Source organism: Solanum pennellii, chromosome 4 (genome assembly GCF_001406875.1).
Source record: "Solanum pennellii chromosome 4, SPENNV200".
NCBI classification, from domain to species: Eukaryota; Viridiplantae; Streptophyta; class Magnoliopsida; order Solanales; family Solanaceae; genus Solanum; species Solanum pennellii.
In genome coordinates, this window is record NC_028640.1 from 3,847,073 (window position 1) to 3,872,048 (window position 24,976).

Genomic DNA, 24,976 nt, shown 5'->3' on the forward strand with positions numbered 1-24,976 from the left:
ACGAAATAAAAATAATTGAACATTTTTATCACATGTATAAACATATGTTTATTTGTGTGGTTCTAAGGGTTTGAAAAAGAGATAAGGCAAATGGGGCCTAAAAATTAAAGTGGAATCTATAGAATTTGATTTATTTAATTAAAAAAGAAAAATCTATTACAATGTTATTAACAAAACAATGAGATCTTTTCTAAATTTTTTTTTACTGATGTTTGATATTTATTTTTAAAAAGCTTAGTATAACTTATCGATTCATAATACAAATAAATATTTAATTATTTATCTTCTTTAATATTTTGATATCAATTATTTTATCTAATTAAAACAAGGGAAAAATATTTTAGAGAATATGGTGAAAGTAATGATTATTGGAGCAAGGTAAAGATCGTTGGCTATTTTGTTGGCCTTTTCTTCTAGAAAAAAGAGGTAAACTCGGTTTAATTAGCAATTTCTATGCGGTATATTGAGTAAAATCTCGTTATATTCTTATAAAAGATAATGAAATTATCTATTTTTTTTTAAATTCCGTACAAAAATTTATCGCATCATTTCAAACTAAGTCAATCAAATGCAAGAAGAACCACCAATGGTTTCTCCTTAAGAAAAACTACTCCATATTTAACCTATTTTTTACTAAAAATAAAATAAAATAAAAAACCTAAAAAATATCTCAATTTAATTAAGTGAAATTTAAATATTTTTCTTTAACTGAACACTGAATTTAAGGAGGAAAAGAAGATTTCTAAATCTTATGTATTTAAAATTAAAATATTATATAATCATTTAAATCTTATGATAATTAATTTTATCATACAAAAAATTAAAATTTTTATTAAATATAGAAACACATCGTTGTATAATGTACTTTAAAAACCACTTGTAAATAAAAAAAACAATATTTTTTTTTTGGAAATATTTAAAATTATTCCAACTAGTGCAAAAACTATATTAAAATATAAAAAGTAGATAAAAAGACAATTATACCCTTACAACCCAAATTTGCCGTCTTTAAAATATAGATATATATGCTGACCTGGCTTTCCTTTTTTATAAACTAAAATAGGATTATAATATTCTTTTTATTATTATAAATACCTCACTATCTCTTCACAATTTTTTCTCATACACTTCTTCTTCTACTACTAAATAAAACTTTAATTTTCTTCTCCCTTTAGGATTTTCTATCTATATATTAAATATATTTTATATATATAGATAGAAATAGAATTTAGATATTATCTCTTCAAATAAATCCAAATATATACACTACTTACCAAATATTCTATTCATATAATATTAATAAATTCATTCTTACTCTACCTTTGCTGAATTAATTCATCATGGTGAGTTTTTTTTTTTTATTTTTGTTCTTTAATTTTTTGTTTTAATTTTATTGTTGATTTTTAATGTATATGGTTTTTTTTAAATTTTTACGACAGGCTAATGAATATGAAACTGTTAGATATGAAGAGGTAAGCTAAAATCTTTATTTGTTATTTTTTTTTTATAAATTTTTGTAAGAATTTTTTTTTTAATTTTTTTTAAAAATTAACAGGAATTTATATTGAATTCAAGAGGAATGAAATTATTTACATGTAGTTGGGTCCCAAAAGATTGTGAACCAAAAGCTTTGATTTTCCTTTGTCATGGATATGCCATGGAGTGCAGTATATCAATGAAAGGTAATAATTTTTATATTAAATCGAGAATTTATCTGAAATCGTCTCTTTACCTTAGGGATAAACGTACGATTGTGTACACTCCGTCTTTTTCAGACTCGAGATTGTACGGAGCATATTGTTATTGTTATTGTTGTTGTATCTATGGATCGGCGGTCTATCAGAAATAATCCATAGAACTGGCTATATACACTCTATCTTTTTATAAGATCGTTTTTTTTATATTGATTATTGAAATTAATGATTGATTTTTTTTTAAAAAAAAATAGATGCTGGAACGCGATTGGCGAAATCAGGATTTGGAGTTTATGGAATTGATTATGAAGGACATGGAAAATCAGAAGGACTTCAAGGATATGTTAATAGCTTTGATGCTCTTGTTGATGATTGTTTTGATCATTATTCCAAAATTTCTGGTAAATATTTTTTATTTTTTATTTGATTAAATCAGAGTCGTATTGAAAAGTTGACTTTTACGAGAGAAATATTTCCTATGATCAAACGCAATTTTATTGACAAGATTCGAATCAAATTTGAAATATTTGATAAAAACATATATTACTTTACTATTTCATCGCGGTTTTTGGTAATCTTATTATATTGGCACGTAGTTTATTATAACAAGTTAAATTACGTAAAGAATTTTGAAATAGTTTTTTTTTTTAAAATAAAAAAACTAAAATCCCATCAAATTGACTCTTTCTAGTGGAAGCCATGTATTTATTTATTTTTATTTTTATTTTGTTGGAATTTATTTTTATTTTTGATAAATTTAGAGTTTGACTTTTTATTTTTCGAATAAACGCAGAAAGGAAGGAAAATAAGAAAAAGATGAGAATATTAATGGGAGAATCGATGGGAGGAGCTGTGGCTCTACTTTTACACAGAAAAAAACCTGAATTTTGGGATGGTGCTGTTTTAATTGCTCCAATGTGTAAGGTACGTATTTATTTACGAGTTCGATCGAATCTAAAAATTTTAATTTAATTTTATTTTTGTGTTAATCAATCATCTTGATATATATAAAAGGTAATTATTCAAAATTCATTAAGTTGACTTTTCTAAAAAATTTAGAATCATAAAATTTAAAATTCTAAATAAATCGCGGACCATCTCAAGATTCCTATTTACCATTTTTTTTATTTTCTAACTTGTGTTTTTTTAATAAATAAAAAATATTTATTGTGTTTTTGACCAAATTAATTAGAACGTGCAAGCAGGCTTGTTTAACGGAAAAGCAAATTGTTTTACTCAGTATTTTGGTCAAAATTGATTAATATTTTATGAAAATAAAAAATGGTTGTTTTTATTTTTTTTATTATATGGTCCCTTGCTAAGAAATGGTCATAGTTACATCATACATGGAATTTATTTATTTTTTTTGGTGGGGGTGGGGTAATAACACTTTATTTTATACAATATCATAATGAAATTAAACGAGTGAAAATGTATAATAAAAATTTATATAGCTGAGTCTGATTTGTTTATGTTCGTTTATTTTTAGAAAATTGAAGAATATATTTTTACATGAATTTGAATGTTGCAACGTGGATATTGTTGCAACCATTTAGACACTTTACTAAGTTTATATGAAAACGATTTGACGTATATAATTTATCAAATTAGTACCAAAAACTTCAAAATTAATTTTGTTTTTTTCTAAAAATGATTGTGGTATTTGGGTTGTGTTTATATGCATTGAATTAATTTATGTCACTTTTCACGACTAATAATTATTAGGTAACTCTGTTTACGAAAAATTTGGGCAAATACTGATTTTTATTTGACAGTTTTACTAACTCTATGAAAACAAACTTGATTTGCATATAATAGTTGAATGAGTACTAAACCTTCAATTATTGTTATTATTCTTATTATTTAATATTTTGGTTTTAAATTGACATTTTACTAACTTTATGGAAACAAGCTTGATAATATCTACAATTATTGAAATTAGTTGAAAGTTTGTTTAGTTTGGTTAGGTTTTTTAAACTATGAAAAATTTTGTGGAAAATATCATAATGCGAATTAAATAATCTTTTTTCTCTCTAATAGCAAAAAATATTTACAACACACATCAATATATATAACTATGACATAGATAATAATTTTGTATTTATTTGACCAAGAAAGAGTAAACGACAAGTTTATTATGGACTCAGTTTCAAATCACTATATCTCATTCATTCTCGAGAGATATTTCGGTTATAAAAAAAAGTCAAAAAGGAAACACTAGCACACATTTTAAAGTGAATTCTCTAACATGAATTAGACGCACGTCGTTGATTTGAACTTTGTTATGCATTATGCAAACAAAAATTTGAATAAAATTTTTCACATTTTTTTTTCTTGAAATTTGTGTGCTAAGTTTGTTTTTATTGATTTTTCAAATTATTTTTTTTCAAACAGATTGCAGATGATCTGAGGCCACATCCAATGGTGATAAGTGTTTTGACCAAACTTTGCAACTTTATCCCAACTTGGAGAATAGTTCCAACTCAAGATATTGTTGATTCAGCATTTAGAGACCCTGAAGTTAGAAAAGAGGTACTAACTTCACACCATTTTATTTTACGCGATAAAATTAGTTTATGAAAATATAATCAGTTTGACTGATTTTATTTGTTAAAATTGGAAAATGACACATTTAAATGGTTAAGTTTCACATATAGTGACATTTTTCAGTCCTTGTAATTGAAAAATAGTCATTGTCATAATCTGTCCTAGTTTTAGTGAACAAAGTTACCTGGTACCAGTAACGAAGCCAAGATTTTTAATAACGGAGTTTAAAATTTGAAAAGATAGATACACAAAGTAGTCGAAGGGGGTTCATCGTCTACTATGTATACCTAAAAATTTGTTCTAACCATGTATAAATTACATAATTTTTCGCACTATAACGTGGCTCCACCACTGCTTGGTACCTGTTGCTTGTGGGAGGTAGTAGGTAAATTAGTGGGAGGTGCGCGAAATTTGGCTCGGACACCGTGATCATAAAAAAAAAAGAGTCAAAAGCCATACAATTTCAAATTCATGAAACTCCATCATAATGTCATGGAGGTTCACCTCCTAAATTTGAAATTTCACGATAATGACTATTTTTATAAAAACAAGGTCGAAAAGTGGTTAGTGACCGCTATTTCATCTAAACTCATCCAAATCGCGCATTTTTTTTGCATAGTTCATGTGAAGTAATACGACTAGTAAGAATTCATATAACTGAACTCAACTTGTTTGTGACCGCAGATTAGAAACAACCCTCATTGCTACAAGGGAAAGCCCAGGCTACAAACAGCTCACCAACTAATGACAGTCAGCATGGATTTAGAACAAAGACTTGAAGAAGTCACATTGCCATTTCTCATTGTTCATGGTGAAGAGGACACTGTGACTGATCCATCTGTAAGCAAACTTCTCCACGAAAAGGCATCGAGCATCGACAAGAGCTTCAAGTTGTACCCCGGGATGTGGCATTCCCTCTCCTACGGTGAATTCCCCGAGAACAGAGACATCGTGTTCTCGGACATTGTAGTGTGGCTCAAGGAGAAAATAAGCATGGGTAACTCAAGGCTAGAGAGGCAACAAAAGCTAGCAAATGATCAAATTTTACCAAAGATGAGCACTTAGCTAAATGGACCTTCCTATAAGTTTGTGGTAGTAGCAAGTATTTGATGTCTTGTAAAACAAAGAAAAAGAAGAAGAGTGTGTTGAGTTTACAAACTTCACAAAAAATGTGTTGATTTGTGAAGTGGTTAATATGTTTATAAAAATGAATTTGCTAAACTTTCTATGCATGAAAATATTTGATTAGATACGGAGTTTTAAGTTAAACATATTATGATATTTCTCTGACTATATTAAAATAATATCAATAAGACTTCATAAAAAAATAACGAGATGAAATATATGATTCATAAAAAAAGACGAAAATATCCACCTAGTAACTTGATAACTTGATCCCATCAACACAAATATTGAATAGCTATGTTTAACAAGACTTTAGAATCATAAAGCAAGTCAAGTTCATAAAAGACCCTAAAATGGGTTGGCTTTGATATATTTTTTCAGCCATAAGTTGTGTACATTAATCTATTTTACCTACTTAGTTCAGAATATTTCTAAGACAATAATCAACTCAATTGACTACAAATACTATCTCATAGGCAAAAATTGCAACAATATTAGACATAAGTTCCAGGGACACCATGTCTGATTTGCAACAACAGTTCGTCCAAACAATTCAACGAGGGGCACTGCACATCGTTTACTCGCCCTTAAAGACTACGAAAACTCATCAGTAGAAGAGACGTTCACAAATTTAAAGCAAGTATACAATCTCTGCATCGTGACTACATTTTTTCATGGACACAAACTGGAAATACGTAATTCAGTTAACAGGCAATTTGCTAAAAAAATCATTTGAAAAGACTAGGCTACGCTACAGCATAATTACAACAGAGAAGCTGGGCGATAATTCACTCTGCTTCGTTTCTTCAAATACTTGTATAGTGAGCAACAGCTTGGAGGGCATGCTGGTCTCTTTTCCTTGCATCTACAAAAACTCAAATCAAATGGAACATCCATAGCTCTCTACATCATGCCTTCTTATGCCACGTGAGTGTCCCCTTGGCTTGGATACGACTAAAATCATTTTAAAAAAACAATCAATTTTGAGTGGTTTGATCAATTACCATAAAAGAATAAAACATGACACAGTTTCATAACACATACTAGTCTCTTTGTGCTTCTAGGCAAATGGCATGTTAATGTGCCAAATAGAGAAACAAGACATTATTTGCCGTCACAGAGATGTGCTCGAGTATCTGTTAACAAAGGGCATACTGATGCACTACTTGATTGACAACACAATTAAATTGATTGATCACAAAGGAAAAACTTGATCAGGTTTCCGAGCCATAAATTATAAAAAGAAAGCTTCTAAAAACCTAAACTTCCTCCTTGTTTTCCTTTTCGATATGTGTGGTGTTCAGAGCAAGCTTGTGTACACCTCTACAAATCTACTGAACAGCTTGTTTAATTCACAAATACAGCTTGCCAAGACAATCATGCCTACCAAGGTCGGGAGCAGACGAGCTCACACCAGGTGTTGTAAATTGAGATTTGCAAAATAAATTGTCGAATCTCTCCAAATCTGCTATTCTTTTAGTAGATAATCGACAATATTAACTATGAGTAAAAACCCTTGAAGGTGCAGCTTAAGGGTTGAAGAGTTGGAATAACAACTTGGGGAAGAAGGTCCAAATTCTAGTACACTGGTGAATTCTTATAATCTGTCTGAAAAAGATAACACATGATGATAGAAGGTAACAAGTACTTGGTGGATTAGTCAAAGCACATGAAAATTTACTTGGGACATAATGGTTATTCCCAAAATATCAAATACGATTGACATGCAAAAGCTATATATGTAAAGACGGGAATCTACCTTCATCTCAACATGATCTCAAATAATTTTGTTTCTTATTTCTTCAAGCTTTTTCAGAATCTCGCCTGGTGTCCTATCCAACTCATCTGCAATTTTGCGCTGCATATCCATGGGCAAGGTTGGGAATTGTTCACACAAGTCTCCATCTATTACATCCTGCAAAATGGTCCCAACATCTCACTGTTATCTTCAAACATGAACTAAGGATTTCATAATTAAAGCTGATTTTAACTATATGAAATAGAAAGAGCATAGACTCCCAGCAATACCCTGTAATCTACTTGTAATTAGTCAAAACTGAAACTTGTAGCAGTTTCACTAGAACTCTGTAATTCAACAATAAAAAATGCAACTAGCAACAAAAACCAGCCTGGTAGACATAGAGAAAGAATGTGACAACTTGGAACTCCCTTTTGATCAAAAGCATGTACAACAGTTCCAAAAAAGTGAAATCAAGAAAAAACAGGAATATACACAAGGACACTAAATTGCTCATTGTCAAAAAATATAAGGCATATCCATGCATGAAAAAGTTACACTTATCAGGATATAGCCTGGATGATGCAAACACTTACAATCCATATAGTACAAGCACATTTGTCGTTCCTAAACTGCACAAGGATTTGATGATCCAACTTTTTGTTCTAGAGCAATTATATATTTTAATATGTGAAACATTTTAATTGTGACCTAGGGAAGATCAAGTCACCTTCATACCAACCAAGTTTCGTAAAGTAGCTGAAGACAATTTAGCTTCAGCATCAAAGTTAGTTTCCCATGTAAAATCATTTGTATTCATTTACTACACTAGCGCATCTCTTAGATAGCACTTTTCACATTGGAACATCAAGGAAAATAGCTGATTGAGCAAGTACAACCCTACCTTAACAGGGAAGTAGGCAGATCTGTAGGCCATGTGATCCCTACCACATAACGGTGGGAACTCCTGCCTCAAATGCATCTCCAAATGTGAGAAGAAGTCAACATCATCCCTCGAGGTAAATGGAAGCATTGCCCCAACACTCCCCATCACAGTCCCGTAGATTATACATTCGCCCCCTCCTGGAATAAGTGACGCCTTTTGCAAGCAAGAGACCACATCACCAACATGAAATTGTACTATTTCCTCAAGCTTATTTGGGGCTCCATTCAGCTTCCCCTGCTCCCATTTTATTTTTCCACCAGTGGGATCTTCTTCAATCTCATCTGAAACGTCCTGAGATAATCGCGCAAAGTAGATATTCCCAAACTTATCAGCTCCTGCCACAGTGTCAAAATCTACATGCTGTGCTGCAGTTAGCCATCTTGGGACCGTGTCATCAGCAAATATGTACAGTTGATTTTCATCACGTCTATACTTACAGTAGTGGAATGACTGTAAGAAGTGAAAAAAAGGAGCAGATTAGTTGAAAAAAGAACTTCATAAATATGAAAACAAAGAAGACTTTTACAGAAAATACGAAGAAATGTTCCTTTAAAAATTATCTAACCTAACCATCAGTCCATGTTCTATGGATTTGAAAGGCCAATTTAATCACTCTGGTAGTAAATTAGTACTATCCTAAGAAAAACCATAGGTAATTATGGTCGTAATTAGCAAGTTGACAAACAACATACAATCACGCAACCAAGATTCGTTTTTCTATTCCAAGACGGAAGAAATAAAAAAAAATTCAAATAGTTTCTATGTTGCAACTTCAATTTATGATTTTAAAAAACTTCACTCACTTAGCAGAAGGATATTAATATCAGAGTTATTTGAATTTATGAACTTCATTAGTTTGATGAGGTTACTCAATGTAATGCAAAGCTATATATCATTTCATACTTGGTAACATTTCTTCCGACCATTTTTATTGCCTCAATTTTTAATAATACTCATACAAAAACTTCCGAATGCAAAATCTCAGTATAACTCAATTCCCAATGCATAGTCATTAGATTTCCCCACCTAGTCATTAGATTCAAAACTGTCTTTAGACTAGAAGGCAGAGCACAACTTCTCTGTCACAATTAACATCAAATAAATAGTATTCAGACAGAATTTAAATTACTACATTAAATCCTCTTACGTATAAAGTAGAATATTTTATAATAGCCATACCTCTTGCATGTCACCAACATAAATCCGATCACGATAGGTGTGGATAGCTGTGATCGAGTTGGGGAATAACTTGTTCTCACATTTTCGGAGCAGCCGTTTCTTCCCCAAATCATACAACCTAAGGACAGACCCAATACCAGCCAGCAGTCTACCTTGGAACTGACATAGTGCAAGAGGCACACCATCTACCTGTGTCTTATGCAAAAGCTCTAGGACCTTCCCATCCTCTTTAAATTTGTATATATGAATGTATGCTGCTTCAAACGATTTTTTGGGCCAAAACTGGAGGCCCTTGGCAGTACCAACAGCCAACAGAGCTCCATGCTCCTTGTCATGGAAATTAACAGTGCATATGCTAAATGCAGCCTCATTATCCTGAAGCTCTAGCAGACAAGTGGTTTGCATTGTCCTTGGATCAAGGACTCTGATGCAGGAAACCCATCTTCCTGACTCCGACTTAGGATAACCATATTGCTCATCAGATAGTGGATCACTATCATCCTCATCTTCACCATTCTCCATTTGTTCTGCATTTCCATTTTCACCATTCCCAGCTGCCTCAAAGCACTCTTTTTTGGCAGCTTCACGTTCTTCTGCAGTATATGCTCCCTGGTCACTCTCAATCATTATCACCATCTTTTTTTTGGGTTGAAGAACAAACCTTCTTGGTGTATACCTTAAGGGTATAGCTGTTTCATTGAAAGTCTCGCCCAGTCTCTCTATCGTGAAGACTCTCAACGCATCCCCTGCAACCGCTACCACACCTTCTGCACATTGATCAGATGAAAACGAGGCTGCGAATTCAAGACTCTCATATGATAAAGGTGTCAAAAGAAAATGCCCTTGGTGTATGTAACCTAACCATGGTCTACTTGATAGGCAGAGCATAGCACGCCGTCCTCTCACAACAATGGAGAAGAGCTTAGGGGCTCTAAGCCCCAAGAAACGTGAACGTGCATCTGAAAGCTGCCCACCATTCATATCCACCACAGTCCTGAATAAAACACCATTTTGTAAACCAGCATTAAGAAAAAGGCTGGCAGGGTGATCTGCACCATCCTCTCCACCAACAGAGGCCTGAACTTCAAGAAAAAGGAGAGACTCTGGCGGTGAAGATACACTTTGCAGGCTCAGAACCTGCATACAGTCATCAGGGTCCAAAGACAAGATACGGATAGTGTTATCATATGATCCAACTGCAAGGAAACGGGACCTTTGTCTTCCCTCAGGAACAGGGGCAATGTCCAGACAAGCTACATCACCTGACATCTCATGCTTCTCAACTTCCATCAACTGGCCAGTCATATCAACTTCAAAATATATAAGCTCCCCTCCACTTAGTGCAATTACCACTTGAAGTCTATTAGATCCAACCTTGACAATAGTTCTCTTTCCAGGAGTTCTCCATTCATTAATACGGCCATCTTCTCTAATATGCCTTATTCCACTGGGATGAACTTGCATAAGCGAATCATCACCAATCAATGAAACAGAAAGAGATGGAGTAGTATCAAGAAACCCACTGTCACTAACTTCTTCAACTGTCTCACCAATAGAAAGCACAAGAGTTGCATTCGCAAAAGAGACAACAATGTAGGCATCAAACTCATCATTAACATTCTTTTTCACAGTCCAGACAGCACTTGGAACACCAGGAAGCTGGGAGACAGCCATTTCACTAACAGCTAAACCAGGCCGAAGTATGCGCAACGAAGACCGAGGACCCCTCCCACAAAGTGAAAATATTTGTGGAGTTTCTTCCTCAAAAAGATTTACGATCTTCATGTCCATGATTGGCATCAAGCTCTCAATCTGATCAATCCTAACAAGATTCTTTAGCTTTCTTGGCTGGAAAAATACAGGCTGAAAGCCTTCTTCAGTTTCCATTAACGTTGATGATGAAGCTTCAACATCTGGATCATCTCCTATAGCCTGAAACTGATACAATGCATGATTCCCAAACTCTGACGAAGCAAAGAGGAACCCTGATTTCAACACACACAGAGAAGAAGTGACTGGAATCGTATCAAAATACTTTATCTTTAACTCGTTAACCCTGTCATTGTCGTGGTCCAATGTCACTTTAAAGATATCTCCATATTCAGTTTGCAAAAGAAAGAAAAACATTGTCTTCTGCTTATGCATAGCAGCCGAAACAATCAAAACTCCACGTTCTGCTGGCAAATCTACCCTCCTGGGAATAACAGCCCTAACATCAGGGTGTCCCTGATTCTTATATATCACAAAATTCTCCGCACAAACAAGCACACCACTAGGACCATCCCCACCTCCAGGAACAGTCACAAGTAAATTAGCACCATTATCGACTTGTTCAGACCACTTCCTCGAAACATGATTAAGTCCTAAATCCAATTCATAAAATGTCAAATGCTTTTGAGCCTCATTTGCAGCTTGGCCTGTCGGATCCTGATCTGCCTCCGAATAATCCAATTCAATAGCAGCAAATATCGGGTTATCAAATCCACAGTCAACCCCACATATCGAAAACGTAATCGTATGACTCTTATGAGCTTCTAAAGGCGACGAAATCGTTAACCTAGCTGCAGTATCCCTATTCAAAACATACACAAGCTTCTGCTTCTCACAAGCACCAATCATCACAGCCCTACCTTTTGGGTCAATAGCTAAATACTGACCCGGAACTATCCTCCTACAACCCGATTTACCAAAAGTCTCCTGATGTACTTTATCAAAACAGTTCTTCTCTTTATTATAATCCAATATCACTATTCTACCTGAATCCGACCCAACTACAATGTAATCCTTTTGAGCACCGGTTAACCGAAATTGTGCTAAGGAACGTATAGCCCCGAAAATTTCAACAGATAATAGAGTTTGAAGCTTACCATTATCATCAGGACGAAGGAGGTCAAGAACTTTTCCACGAGCGACGACGATTTCTTGTACTTTTCCGCCGGAAAAGCTGCCGTTGATAGCACAGATTATTCCGGTGGGTTGCTGCAGAGTGAGACTGTAGAGATACATACTGCTAAAACCCTAGTTTGTGAGATTTAGGGTTTTGAGTGAGAAGAAGAAGAAAGGAGAAGTGAGATTCAGAAATGAAATTTTTTTAGCTAAACCCTAGACGAGGGTTGTAAGAAATGGAGCTCCGATTTTTATTTTGGGCCGGGTTGACCCAAGAGGCGGTTCGTGAGAGATGGACCATGATAAGCCATTACTTATTTGGTTGTTCGATCAAAAATATTTATGTTTGTCGTGCGTTAGCTAATATGTATATGTATTACGTGTCGATTATTTTATTTATCGATTTTTATTTTGTGGATGACTAATTATGTTTAAGAGAGTATTTTCATTGTTTCCTTTTTTAACTTTTTGCTCGTTTTCTGTTTGATTAAATTGTTTAACTCGGATTATGAAGTTTTTTTTTGATTTTCCATATAAATGAGCATAAAAAATTTTTAGTTATAATTTGATAGAAAATGTTAGTAGAGGTAAAATATGTTATGAAAAAAGATGTTGTAGTGACCATTCGGGTAGTCTAGTGGTTTAAGCTTGGGACTTTCATGTTGAAGATCTCAAGTTTGAAAATTGGAATCCCTTGCAGCGAAAGCAAGGAGTTTGTTTTATGGGTCGAGCTCGTCGCACTCGCCTAATGCAATTTGTGAGCTATTGTATAAAAGCAAAAATTTTACTCTATACGCATTTAAAGAATAGCAACATCGGATTTCTGTTATCGTAAAAAAGAAATGGTACAAATGATATTCCCATAAAGATTTGTAAATGTTTTGAAGAGGTTGGAGTAGCTTTGCTTATTGAATTTATTTTATTACACTAAGAAATATTGTAGAGAATAAATTAGTATAAAAATAATGAAGGTGAGGTGACATTATATTAGATGGGATTGTGGTAATATGATGGCGTTTAGCGTTACACACATATATATATATACCAATGTAAAATATGAGTCATAATAGAACAATTATAAAACCAATAATGTTATGTGAGGACGATAGCTTGTTAAAATTCTAACACATAAAAAGATGTTAAGTGTCGTAGAGATACAAATCCTAAGATGGGTGTGTTATGTTTCTTTTCCGTTTCAAAATAAGTGTTAAATTTTAGACATCTTAAAAAATTTATGGTAAAAAATAATATATTTTTTCAACTATATGCTTATAAGTTATACTCAATCTATTTAAAAAATGTTCAAATTTTTAAGAGATATTTATTAAATAAAAATAATTTAATAAACTACATATTGAATTATTTATTTTTTAATAGTCATGATTTTTGCGAAGTAATATTTGTTATGTCAAAAGATTTAAGAAGCACACATGGAAGATAAAATTAAAGTCAGCTAAATGTTTCGTTGAATTATGTAAAAAAATACAAATTCATACACTTAAATTAAATATTTCTTTGAATTAAAAATGCTTCTTTTAGAGACAATGATTAATTAATATAAGACAAATCCACAAGTAAACAACTTCATTAAGCCATTAACAACTCCAAGCCTGGACCAACTCATAAACCAGTAATTGTACCTTTTCATATATTATTAAACATATTCATACTCGATATTTACGTTAAATTAATAAATTTGTCACTAAACTATCACAAATATAGTATGAATTATGATTTGATATAAACATTCGGGAATTGTTTTTTTTTTTTCCAGTTACTAGTCCCTTCTTTACTAGCAATTGAAGCACTAATATTAATTCCTCTGGATTTTATAAGTATTTTATGATCAATTAAAAGCATTAACAGGGTAGGTTCAACAAAACTAATGCCTTTAAACTTTTTAAATTAATTTTGTGTTTTGTAACTAAACCATTTCATCGGCTCCACTTAATAGGAAATAAACCTATTTATACTCAATTAGCCTAATCTCTTTTCTCATCAACAAAACATTCTGCTAATTACTTCTTAATTTGCTTCATCTCATCAATCATCATAGCAACAAAAAGATGGTCAAATTTACTCAATTTTGGTCTAAAACATTCAAAGCCACATTTTGCATTTTGCTATTAGCCCTCTCATTTGACTATGCTAATTCAGCAAGAATTCTTGACGAAGTGAGTTCAGATGAACCCGTTGTGGCTCCCGTGGTGGTGGGCCCGGTATCCTCATTGCCAAGTGGCCACTTTCCAGCCACAGTCACCACTCCTGATTCGAACGTTACACCTATAGATGATGATTCTCCTGAGCCAACCCCATGTTCCAATAGCTCCTTCAACTGATTTGCCAGCTGGACCTGAGCCTGATGTAGCTCCTACTGCTCCAGTGGCAACAAACACTGGAGCAGCAGCACCTGTAGCCCCTGTTGCTCCAGTGGCAACAGACACTGGAGTAACAGGGCCTGTAGCCCCTGTTGCTCAAGTGGTACCAGACACTGGAGCAGCAACACCTGTTACCAATGTGACACCAGGAATTGGTTCCTCTGGTGCCACAGTGGCAAATCCTGTTTTGGACCACTCTAAGTTTTCATTCTTCATGCATGACATCCTTGGTGGTACACACCCTTCGGGGAGAGTAGTTACAGGGATCGTAGCTAGCACTGACGTTAACAACTTACCTTTCACCAAGGCTAACGACAACGTCTTCCCATTAGACGGTGGGATTCCCCTCAACAACATCAACGACATTGTCAACAACAACAACTACCCTTTCCTAGCAGGCCTAAACGGACAACAACCCAACACCGTCCTACAAAACACAGGCAACAACGACATTGTCAACACCGGTGACAACCAACCTTTTGTTACAGCAGGACAACTTCCTAGTGGCATTACCCTTCAACAACTCATGTTTGGATCCATAACTGTCGTGGACAACGAAATAACAGAAGGACATGAGTTGGGATCATCTATTCTTGGTAGAGCACAGGGGTTTTACCTAACAAGCTCGTCCGATGGGACGAGCCATACACTAGCATTAACAACTCTGTTCCATGGTGAACATGGACATGAAGTTGATGACACTATTAGCTTTTTTGGGATCCATAGGACCGCGACGCCAATTTCACACATTGCAATCATTGGAGGTACTGGAAAATATGAAAATGCCAAAGGATATGCAACAATTGAGACTATGCCTCATGTTGATCAACATACAACTGATGGTCTTGAAACAATTACACACTTCACTGTGTATATTACCCCTTAAAACTAAGTATTTTTCATTTAATTTTCAGTATGTTTTTTTTTCTCTTTTTAATTTGTGATTCTTCACTTCATGTACTTTATTGTAATGGCACGGTTAAACATTCTCATTAATGTTATTACATATGAATGATATTTTCTTTTTTAACTCTCGACAAGCGAAATATAATGAATATTTTTAAAGGGAAAAGAGTGCAATACTATGTATAGGGAAAGGTCAACATATATATTGTGGAATTGGTGTAGGTTATACGTACGGTTGACTTCAATTTCCTTAAAGGGAGCGATATATTCGCACCTCAGCCTGAATATTTATTTTTTTATTTATGTCATTTTATTTTTCTAACAGTAATTTATTATAATTCGAGGTATATTCACCGATCGATAGAAAGTTAATATTGTATATTCACAATCACACTTAGTTGCCAAGTTTTTGGACTTATAGTCCATAGTAGAAAGAATTTCAAATTGGGCACCACTAGCCCTAGGAAACTAACTAAAATTGGACAATTAGTTGTCACAACAAACTAAAACACCTATTTAGTATATGTGATAAGTAATCACATATTTCCAAACAACATCATGCATGTACAAGTTTAGAGAAAGTGATTAATAAATTAAACAATCAGACACACACGTCTTTTAATAATAAAAATACACGCGTCAAAATTTGATTGGTTTATGAAATATTAGTAGATAATTTACTACAATAGGAGAATGACACATATATAGGTATTGTTTATTTTTGGGTTATTCATGATGATTGATCTTAAGTGGCACTATTGGACCCACTTATCACATTTTGGGTAGATAATATTCACATATACAAAATCTACTATAATCTCCTCTCCACCATTTATTATTTATCTCTCACAATGGGTTATATTACCTTACACATGAACTCATGTTTTTTATTTTTTATAAACTATATATTTTACGTTACTTCAAATCGTAAATTCACTTCTGATCATAATATTATTCGTTTATATGTTATAGTGTGGAAGGAGTTAGAGAAAGAGAAAAAAGAATACTTTGAATCATTCAAAGAATCACAAAGCAAAGATCATATGACAGAGGAAGAGTTTAGGTGCTATGATACAGAAAATGATATTAAATTTCAAATAATAATAAGGGAAAAGGGTCTGATATACCCCTCAACTTTATCATTTAGAGCTGATATACCCCTTGTTATGAAAATGACTCATATATATCCCTACTTGTAAACAAATGGCTCACATATATCCTTTTCCTCTAACGGAAATGAAAAACAAAATTATTTTAATCTAAACTTCTATTATTTTTCTAAAAAATATAATCCCATATGAGTAAATTTAATCCTCGTCAAACATATTTTTTTTTACTTTTTTTGGTTTCAATGACTAATTTATAATTATTATTTTGATAATCAAATTTATTTATGTTTTACTAATATTCTTGTAAAACTTATTGTAGATGACCAAATTTTTTCTTCGAATACGAAATAAAATTACAATACACACAAAAAAATAGTTTAAATTTTTTTTTATTTAAACTAAGGAATGAAAGAAAAAAATAAAATAAGAATAAGAAACTAAAATAATTATAATAAAAGAAGTCAAAAAATAATTTATATATGAAAAAAAATAAAATATACCTTGAACTTTGATAGAAGAATCATATATACCCTAAAATAATTTTTTTTTAAAAATTAGAAGTAACAAATATAAATTTAAAACTAATTTTTTAACTTCCGTTAAATGAAGGGTATATGTGAGCCATTTTGTAACGGCAGCGGTATATGTGAGCCGTTTATATAACGATAAGGGCTTATATGAGCCACTTTTATAACGAGGGGTATATCAGCTCCAAATAACAAAATTGAAGGGTATATCAAACCCTTTTCCCTAATAATAATAATGATAATAAACATATATTATAATATAAGCGATCTAAACTTTGAGTTCTCATAAAATGTGTTATTTTTACACTATTAGTGCATTTTAAAGTTGGTCCAGTATATTGTGGTTTCGTAATATTATTTATAACCAACAATTACATAATTTTATGTGAAAAGCTTTAATCTGCCCTGCTAATCTGACATGTTTTAACTTCTTTTTTTTCAATTCAAATAAAAAAAATTAATTTATATTTATGGCCATACACAAGTATCGTTATTTTTGAATATCATTTTTTACGTTAAAAATAAATTAATCACTCCGCATAATCTAATGTGTTTTAACTTTTTTTTTTTCATTTCAAATTACTTGCAAAAAAAAGGCTAATTTATATTTATGGCCAAATACAATTATCGTTATTTTCAAATATCACTTTTTCAGTTTAAAAATAAAATTTTTAAATTTCATAATAAAATATGCCCATAATCACGGAGGAACAAAGTTCAAAATACCCAAACAAAATCAAGAAAAAAAAAGTACATACTTATAAAACCTATTTAAGAATCAAGAATCAAAATCAAATAATCATCTCTAGAATATCCACTAATCAAAATCCTAGTCAATCCTCACACAACACCCAAATAAAACAATTTTACATTCTACTATATTATAAAAGACAGTTGAAACATGCCTGCTTTGGCATTCTAAGGATATTTCAGTAATTTTATAGAATTGAAACAATGGTATTGGCTGAAAAGTTATTTTACTGTAGCAGCAATATACATATTAAATTTACTTGACCACATTCTCCTTTACTCACCGTCAAGTTTTCTTGTTTATCATTTCACATATGTAGCCGTGAAACTACCAGGTGAATTTCATTCTTTGTTTTTTTAATGATTTCTTTGACAATTTGTAAGAAAAATAGTAAATTAAGTATTGCTTTTTTTATAATTTCTTTGTTTTAATTTGTTTACTTTCTTTTAGTTTTTTTTATATATATTTTAAAAATTACATAAAAAATTATAGATTACATTAATTCAAAGAATATAGAATTTTATTTAATTTTAAAACTTTTAATCAGTGTCGCTTAAGTCAAGGAAAAAAATACAACATGTATTATTTGAAAATGAAGTAAAAAGTACTATAATTTTAATTATTAACAATTTGATTGAATACATATACAAATTTGACTAACTCTTGAAATTCTATTTGTGTTATTCAAATTGAGACAAAGAGATTAATATACATTGTTTGAAAATCATGTAAGAGATACTACAAATAATAATTAACAATTTAAATTAAAAAGATCGAGTAACTTTCAAAATTCTATTAGTGTCACATAAATTGAACAAAAAAAAAGTAACATATATCATTTAAAAATTATAGAAACGATATTATAAACAAAAAAATTAACAACTTAACATTTTTCAAAGTCACGAAAACATTCCGTTGACTTTCAAAATTATATCGATGTCGTATAAATTAGGATAAAAAAAGTAACATATATTATTTGAGACGATATTAACTATAATATTAATCACAATATTTAACAATTTAAAATATTTAAAAATTGAGATCACTCTCCAAATTTCATCTGTGCTACACAAAATTATGAGAAAAATTAATAATATGCATTGGGCGGGCCAGTGCTAGCATGGGCTCTTATATCTAGTTCTTCTTAGAAAAGATTTATTTTTCTAAAATTAGAACAAGATTTCAATTGTATATTATTTGCACATTAGTTGAGCTATAATTAGATTTCAATTGTATTTTTACAATTTTTATTTTAAAAAAAAATTCCAATCCGCCTTCACATTATTTTTAAAAAATACTTAGAACTCACCTCACGCTCATCTTGTTTTGTATAGCCTTAAATCTATCCCGCCCTATTATCATTTCTACGGAATATTTTTAGAACTCACCTCACGCTCATTTCGTTTTGTATAGCCTTAAATCTATCCCGCCCTATTATCATCTCTACGGAATATGTACGTTTTTTTTTAAAAGTCTATCGATAGGGACGTAAGCTAAATAGCCCCCACTTTATTAATTAGGCTTCATTTAATGCTATAAAAATAAAACATTGAATATTCATAAATCATACAGGCCACAAGACAGCTACACAGCCAAATTTATAAAAATGTAGCAAACAAACGTAAGAGGCTAAAAGCAGACAAATTATATCGATTGATGATATTTTAAAATTTTTAATGTTTATATTTTAAAGGCGATATATATATATATAGATATATTTTTGGGAAAAGGGTCTGTATATCCCTCAACTTTGTCATTTAGATCTGATATACCCCTTGTTATGAAAGTGACTCATATATACTCTTACTTGTAAACAAATAGCTCACATATACCCTTTTCCTCTAACGGAAATGAAAAAATAATAATTTTAATCTAAATTTTTATTTTTTTTTCTAAAAAATATAATTCTATATGAGTAAATTCAATCCTCGTCAAACATTTTTTTTTGACTTTTTTTTTGTTTCAATGAATAATTTATAATTATTATTTTGATGATCAAATTTATTTATGTTTCACTAATATTCTTGTAAAACTTATTGTAGATGACCAAATTTTTTCTTCGAATACGAAATTAAATTACAATACACAAAAAAAATAGTTTAATTTTTTTCTTTAAACTAAGGAATGAAAAAAAATAATAAGAATAAGAAACTCAAATAATTATAATAAAAGAAGTCAAAAAATAATTTATGTATGACAAAAATTAAAATATACCTTGAACTTTGATAGAAGAATCATATATACCCCTAAATAATTATTTTTAAAAAAATTAGAAGTAATAAATATAAATTTAAAACTAATTTTTTAACTTCCGTTAAATGAAGGGTATATGTGAGCTATTTTGTAACGTCAGGGGTATATGTGAGCCGTTTGTATAACGGCAAGGGCATATATGAACCACTTTTATAACGAGGGGATATCAGCTTCAAATGACAAAGTTGAGGGGTATATCAGACCCTTTTCCCTAATTTTTTAGGTTAGAAATATGTATCTCTTTGTTGATATATTTATTATATTTTGAATGTAATTTTTTGAATTTCAATGTTTATGATTTAAAGATGATATAGATAGATACTTTTTTTGAGGCCAGAAGCAGTTATCTCTTTGTCAATTATCTACTTTATTTCGATTTTTTCAAAAAAATTTAATGTTTATGATTTAAAGGTGATATATATAAATATTTTTTTTCAACACTAAAAATACGTGCCTCTTCGTCGATATATCTAGTTCATTTGAGTTTAATTATTTTTTAAAAATGTTTATTCTTTAAAGGTGATATATATAGATATTTTTTTCAAGGTTAGAAGCAAGTATCTATTCATCAATGTATCTGCTTTATTTCAATTTTTTCAAATTTTAATGTTTATGCTTTAAAGGTGATATATGTATACTTTTTTCGAGGCTAGAAAGATATATCTACTTCATTCTGATTTTTTAAAATTTTAATGTTTATGCTTTAAAAGTTGATATATATATATAGATATTTTTTTTTGAGGCTAGAAACGAGTACCTCTTCGTCGATGTATCTGCTTCATTCCAAGTGTAATTTTTCGAATTTCAATGTTTATACTTTAAAAGTGATATATATAGATACTTTTTTCAAGAGGCTAGAAGCAGGTACCTCTTCGTCGATATATCTACTAATTCGTCCCGAATATCATATTTTGAATTTCAATATTTATGCTTTAATGCTTTATATATGTACACATATACATATAATACATTGGATACGCCTTGAATCAATCCACCAACAATTTAATTTCTTTTAAGGTTTTGGTGATTTATTTGGTCTTGTCAACACCAACTTGTGACACATACAAATAAATTTGTTCAAGTGGGATGTTTGGAGCATAACCAACAAGCATATATCGTACACCACGAAAAGGACAGTACATTATAAAGAAAATATATTTCGGACGTACGTAATTCAACTCCAAAAATTAGTTTATGAGATGAAAACTTTTTAAGTCCATATAAAAAGACTATTGATGTATGACGTTTATTATTCGAGAGAAGTATTGAAAATATCTTTAAATTCAGTGTGAATTATTAGTTTCATTCTTAAATTATTGACAATTTTAAAAACACTTGTTTTTCTGACTTATAACTGAACTTAAACTTACCCCGTCTCGCAACATATAAGTGAAATATACCCCTAAATTCTTGTCAAGTTTTAGGGTGTTTTCAACACCGTTCTTGATTTTATATTAATGCTTCTATAAGAATTTGTGACTTCTTGATATGCCTTGTTGCAAATTGGGAGGGTATTTTATTAAGCAAATAAAGTGTTTTTTTAAGGTTGTCAATCATTTGGAAATACGAAACTTCAATACTTTTTTCTTTTTATTTTTTAACACGCCCCCTCAAGCTTAAGAATGAAAACTTAAACTGTACGCTAATTAACTCGAGGACCCAACATCAGATGAGATAAGTCTTGTTTTGATAATATAGTCATGTAATTAAAAAACGAACTACTGGCCTAAGTCAATCTCAAAACCAGCATCTCTTCATAAACCATCACAACATAAAACTTTTTTCATTCTTCGACACATACTAGTACGACAAGCAACATATGCAACATTTTTCAATAAAGTTAAATAGGGACCACAAATTGATACGTGCGAGCCTACCTCGCGCATCATTTTAAAAGATAATTACAAGTAATTATTCATAATATGTAATATATTATTAATAGACCGTAATATAAATAATATAAAAATGCTTTACACATTTTATGAGAACTTAAAGGTTAGATCGCTATCACGTACATAGTTATTATATATGTTATTATATAATTTTTATTATTATTCCTTGTCTGATTATTTGGAAGGACCTGGTTCTTTGGAATCTAATATCATTTTCTCTATCATAGCACTTGTCTCTTCCTCTGTCATACGATCTTTGGTATTTTGTGATTCTTTGTATTCCTCGAAAAACTCTTTGTTCTCTTTCTCTAACTCTTTCCATACTGCAAAATTACGATCAGAATCGAATTCAGAATTCATAATATAAATTATATCAGAAGTGGACCTAGAATTTTTACAAAATGTCTACATCATTAATATGATAATTGATTGTTATTTTTTTGAGTAAATAACTTTGTATTTAATCAAATACGATTATTTAGCTTTTTGAGTGTATGATAATATTAAATCAATTTTAGAGAATATATTCATAAATAATTCAATTTTAGGGAAAGAAAATGAGTTCAGCATTTGAAGTAATTTGTGAATTCTAGATTCCAGTAGTTCGAAATTATCATGTTCTAAATTTATCTATTTTATGTCTCGATTTATATAATTTACATTTCGTTTTAATCAGTCTTAAAAGAATGAGCACTTTTATATTAAATAACAATTTAACTTTAAAATACCTATTTATCTTTAGTGAAATGATTTATAGCCACACAAATATCTACTCCCTCTATCCAACAATAGTTAGCCATTATACTATTTTAAGATGTCCAACAATACTCGTCCGTTTTAAGAAATCAATATATAATTTTAAACTTAGCTCTTAATTTAACCTTATTATTAATTATAGTCATTTTTCTATTAAATTTTTCAAGACATTATATTAATTATCTTGAAAGGATGACATGGTAAAATTAACCTTCTATTAGTAGTTTCTTAAGAAGTTAACAAACTCAATAATGAACAACTATTGTTGGACAGAAGGAATATCACTTATTTTATACCACAAATTTTAAAAGTATTTTCTTTTAAAACTCCATATCAAGTCAAATTAACTCACATAAAATGAGATGGATTAGAAATCAATTTGTACATATTAAATGAATTTTCTTAAAACAAATACATAATTTGAGTAGTCCTTCAGCTACTTTATGGGTTTATGCATATTTTGAGTAGCCCTTTAGCTAATTTATGTGTTTTTACTTCTTCATGTATTGAACTTTTAAGTGAAAATTTTGGCTCTGCCATAGCTGATCATAACGATGCGATCAGTCGTTCACATTAAAGATGACTCGATCATGTATGAATCTAAAGTCAGTGAATTCAACGTGATTGATTGTATATGTGTGTGTTTTTAAAACCTTCAGACGGAAATTCGCATGCATGCATAAGCTAATTAATGAATACCATAGTAATTATTTAACTAGTTATAGTAATAGGCTATTTACTCTATTTTAATCTGATCGTGTAAATATATTACATATCGTTAGTATATAGAACTTAAAACTCTAATAAAACTTAAGAGTATAACTAACCAGTAGCAGTGATAACAGGTTTGATGTTTGCATGCTTGGATAGTGCCTCCATGCACTCTTCTTTTGTCATTTTGTAAATCAAACACTTCTCTATCAGGTGTTGCACCTAAATTAGGGTTAACAGGTTAGTAACCCTTTATTTTGTAGTTCTCGTCGAGAATTGTGATAAAGTGAATAAGAATTTATCATATTTAAGACCTAATAATTAAGAGTGAGAAAAATCCTAATAGGAATCACGCTACACGATACACATCCAAATTAGTATTTGATCATGAGCTCTAAAATTACTGAAAATATTAAATAATGAACTTAAAACTCAAACAAGATGATGAGTTCAGTGATCAGAATCCGAGCGATGAATTCATAAAGTTAAAATCTTGAAATTAGTTATATTAGTTGGGCCCCGAAGCATATATTGAACGTTGAATAAATGAGAATAAGAAAAAAAAAGATATATTTAATTTGATATGATAGTGCTCTAAATTACACACAAGTTGTTTGAACTATACATGCATCACAAAATAAAATTTTTTAAAAATAGATTTTTCGTCAGATATTCGTACCGAAGCTCAACTAATTCATGCTCACCTAACCTAGGGCTCTAACAGAAAGAAGCGCTCCCTACACAATTTCCATACCTAGCTAAGAGCTCAAATAAAAAAACTTCATTTAAGAGATCAAAAATAACCTCATCTACTACACTATTTTAATTTTTAATGATCATCGATCACAAAATAAATAATAAGTGGATCGTAGATATTTTAGTTTACATACCATGTGGATATACGAAGCTGATGAATGATCGTTACTCATGATATAGATTAACTATATCTAATCTTGATGATCACCAACACAAGCTATATACCTAGATCAATATATTATAGAACACTCGTCTCGTTGATTCTTCCCCTCGTTTCATTTTATTTTGGACTATATAATAGTGTAGAAAATTAGAAGAAGCAACTACTGTAGAGTGGGGTTAGGAGTACCACGTGAGAGATAAATGATAAATGGTTGAGAGGAGATTAGAGTAGATTTTGTATATGACTATTTCTGCCCCCTCCATGTGATAAGTGGGACCATTTAATGCCTGTATTAGGTTATCATCATCATCAATAACCCAAAAATGGACATCATCTATGTGTCCTTCTATTATTGTAGTAAATTATCTACTCATATATTATGAGCCAATTGGATTACGACACGTGTGTCCGATTGATCAAATATGTATTTTGGTTTTTCATTATTAGTACATTTGGTATAAGTCATATTTCTAAAGTAGTGCATGCATGATGTTTTAAGTTGTTTGGAAATATGTGATTACTTATCAACACAAAAAGGACCTTATTTATATGACCCACAAGGCCACAACAAATGCAACCTTATGTGTAACGGACGTGGTACACTAGATGGGGTTGTTTTTTTCTTAATCAGAAGTTTTAAGTTTGGATTTTGAGTATTG

The 24,976-nt window shown here is 31.0% G+C and overlaps 4 protein-coding genes across 4 annotated transcripts; 2 read left to right on the plus strand and 2 right to left on the minus strand.

Moving 5' to 3' along the window:
* Positions 1 to 1,129: 1,129 nt before the first annotated feature.
* LOC107018363 (caffeoylshikimate esterase-like) lies at positions 1,130 to 5,471 on the plus strand. Its single transcript, XM_015218827.2, has 7 exons — positions 1,130 to 1,343; positions 1,440 to 1,472; positions 1,556 to 1,682; positions 1,949 to 2,095; positions 2,488 to 2,618; positions 4,089 to 4,226; positions 4,926 to 5,471. The coding sequence occupies exons 1-7, from the start codon at positions 1,341 to 1,343 to the stop codon at positions 5,304 to 5,306; spliced, it is 960 nt and encodes a 319-aa protein (XP_015074313.1). The 5' UTR covers positions 1,130 to 1,340; the 3' UTR covers positions 5,307 to 5,471.
* Positions 5,472 to 5,871: 400 nt separating this feature from the next.
* Positions 5,872 to 12,328, minus strand: LOC107017738 (spliceosome-associated protein 130 A). Its single transcript, XM_015217982.2, has 4 exons — positions 9,230 to 12,328; positions 8,009 to 8,500; positions 7,126 to 7,281; positions 5,872 to 6,320 (listed from the first exon to the last, which is right to left on the minus strand). The coding sequence occupies exons 1-3, from the start codon at positions 12,233 to 12,235 to the stop codon at positions 7,144 to 7,146; spliced, it is 3,636 nt and encodes a 1,211-aa protein (XP_015073468.1). The 5' UTR covers positions 12,236 to 12,328; the 3' UTR covers positions 5,872 to 6,320; positions 7,126 to 7,143.
* Positions 12,329 to 14,134: 1,806 nt separating this feature from the next.
* LOC107017176 (dirigent protein 24-like) lies at positions 14,135 to 15,554 on the plus strand. Its single transcript, XM_015217448.2, is given in 2 exon segments — positions 14,135 to 14,429; positions 14,431 to 15,554. Coding segments are annotated over 2 exon segments (1,197 nt in total). The 5' UTR covers positions 14,135 to 14,181; the 3' UTR covers positions 15,380 to 15,554.
* A 6,303-nt stretch (positions 15,555 to 21,857) lies between these two features.
* Positions 21,858 to 24,480, minus strand: LOC107017255. The gene is made up of 3 exons (XM_015217520.2): positions 24,289 to 24,480; positions 23,515 to 23,620; positions 21,858 to 22,254 (listed from the first exon to the last, which is right to left on the minus strand). Exons 1-3 carry the CDS (start codon positions 24,325 to 24,327, stop codon positions 22,106 to 22,108), a joined length of 294 nt encoding a protein of 97 aa, XP_015073006.1. The 5' UTR covers positions 24,328 to 24,480; the 3' UTR covers positions 21,858 to 22,105.
* Positions 24,481 to 24,976: the final 496 nt, after the last annotated feature.

Excerpts from the sequence above, each read along its gene's own strand:
- LOC107018363 (XM_015218827.2), top strand. Across the intron at positions 1,473-1,555 it reads AAACTGTTAGATATGAAGAG|GAATTTATATTGAATTCAAG; the intron begins GTAAGCTAAAAT and ends AAAAATTAACAG. Across the intron at positions 1,683-1,948 it reads GTGCAGTATATCAATGAAAG|ATGCTGGAACGCGATTGGCG; the intron begins GTAATAATTTTT and ends AAAAAAAAATAG.
- LOC107017738 (XM_015217982.2), bottom strand. The coding sequence starts at position 12,235 with ATGTATCTCTACAGTCTCACTCTGCAGCAACCCACCGGAATAATCTGT. Across the intron at positions 8,501-9,229 it reads ATGTTGGTGACATGCAAGAG|TCATTCCACTACTGTAAGTA; the intron begins GTATGGCTATTA and ends CACTTCTTACAG. Across the intron at positions 7,282-8,008 it reads CTGCCTACTTCCCTGTTAAG|GATGTAATAGATGGAGACTT; the intron begins GTAGGGTTGTAC and ends ACCATTTTGCAG.
- LOC107017255 (XM_015217520.2), bottom strand. The coding sequence starts at position 24,327 with ATGAGTAACGATCATTCATCAGCTTCGTATATCCACATG. Across the intron at positions 23,621-24,288 it reads CAGCTTCGTATATCCACATG|GTGCAACACCTGATAGAGAA; the intron begins GTATGTAAACTA and ends ACCCTAATTTAG. Across the intron at positions 22,255-23,514 it reads ACCTGTTATCACTGCTACTG|TATGGAAAGAGTTAGAGAAA; the intron begins GTTAGTTATACT and ends GTAATTTTGCAG.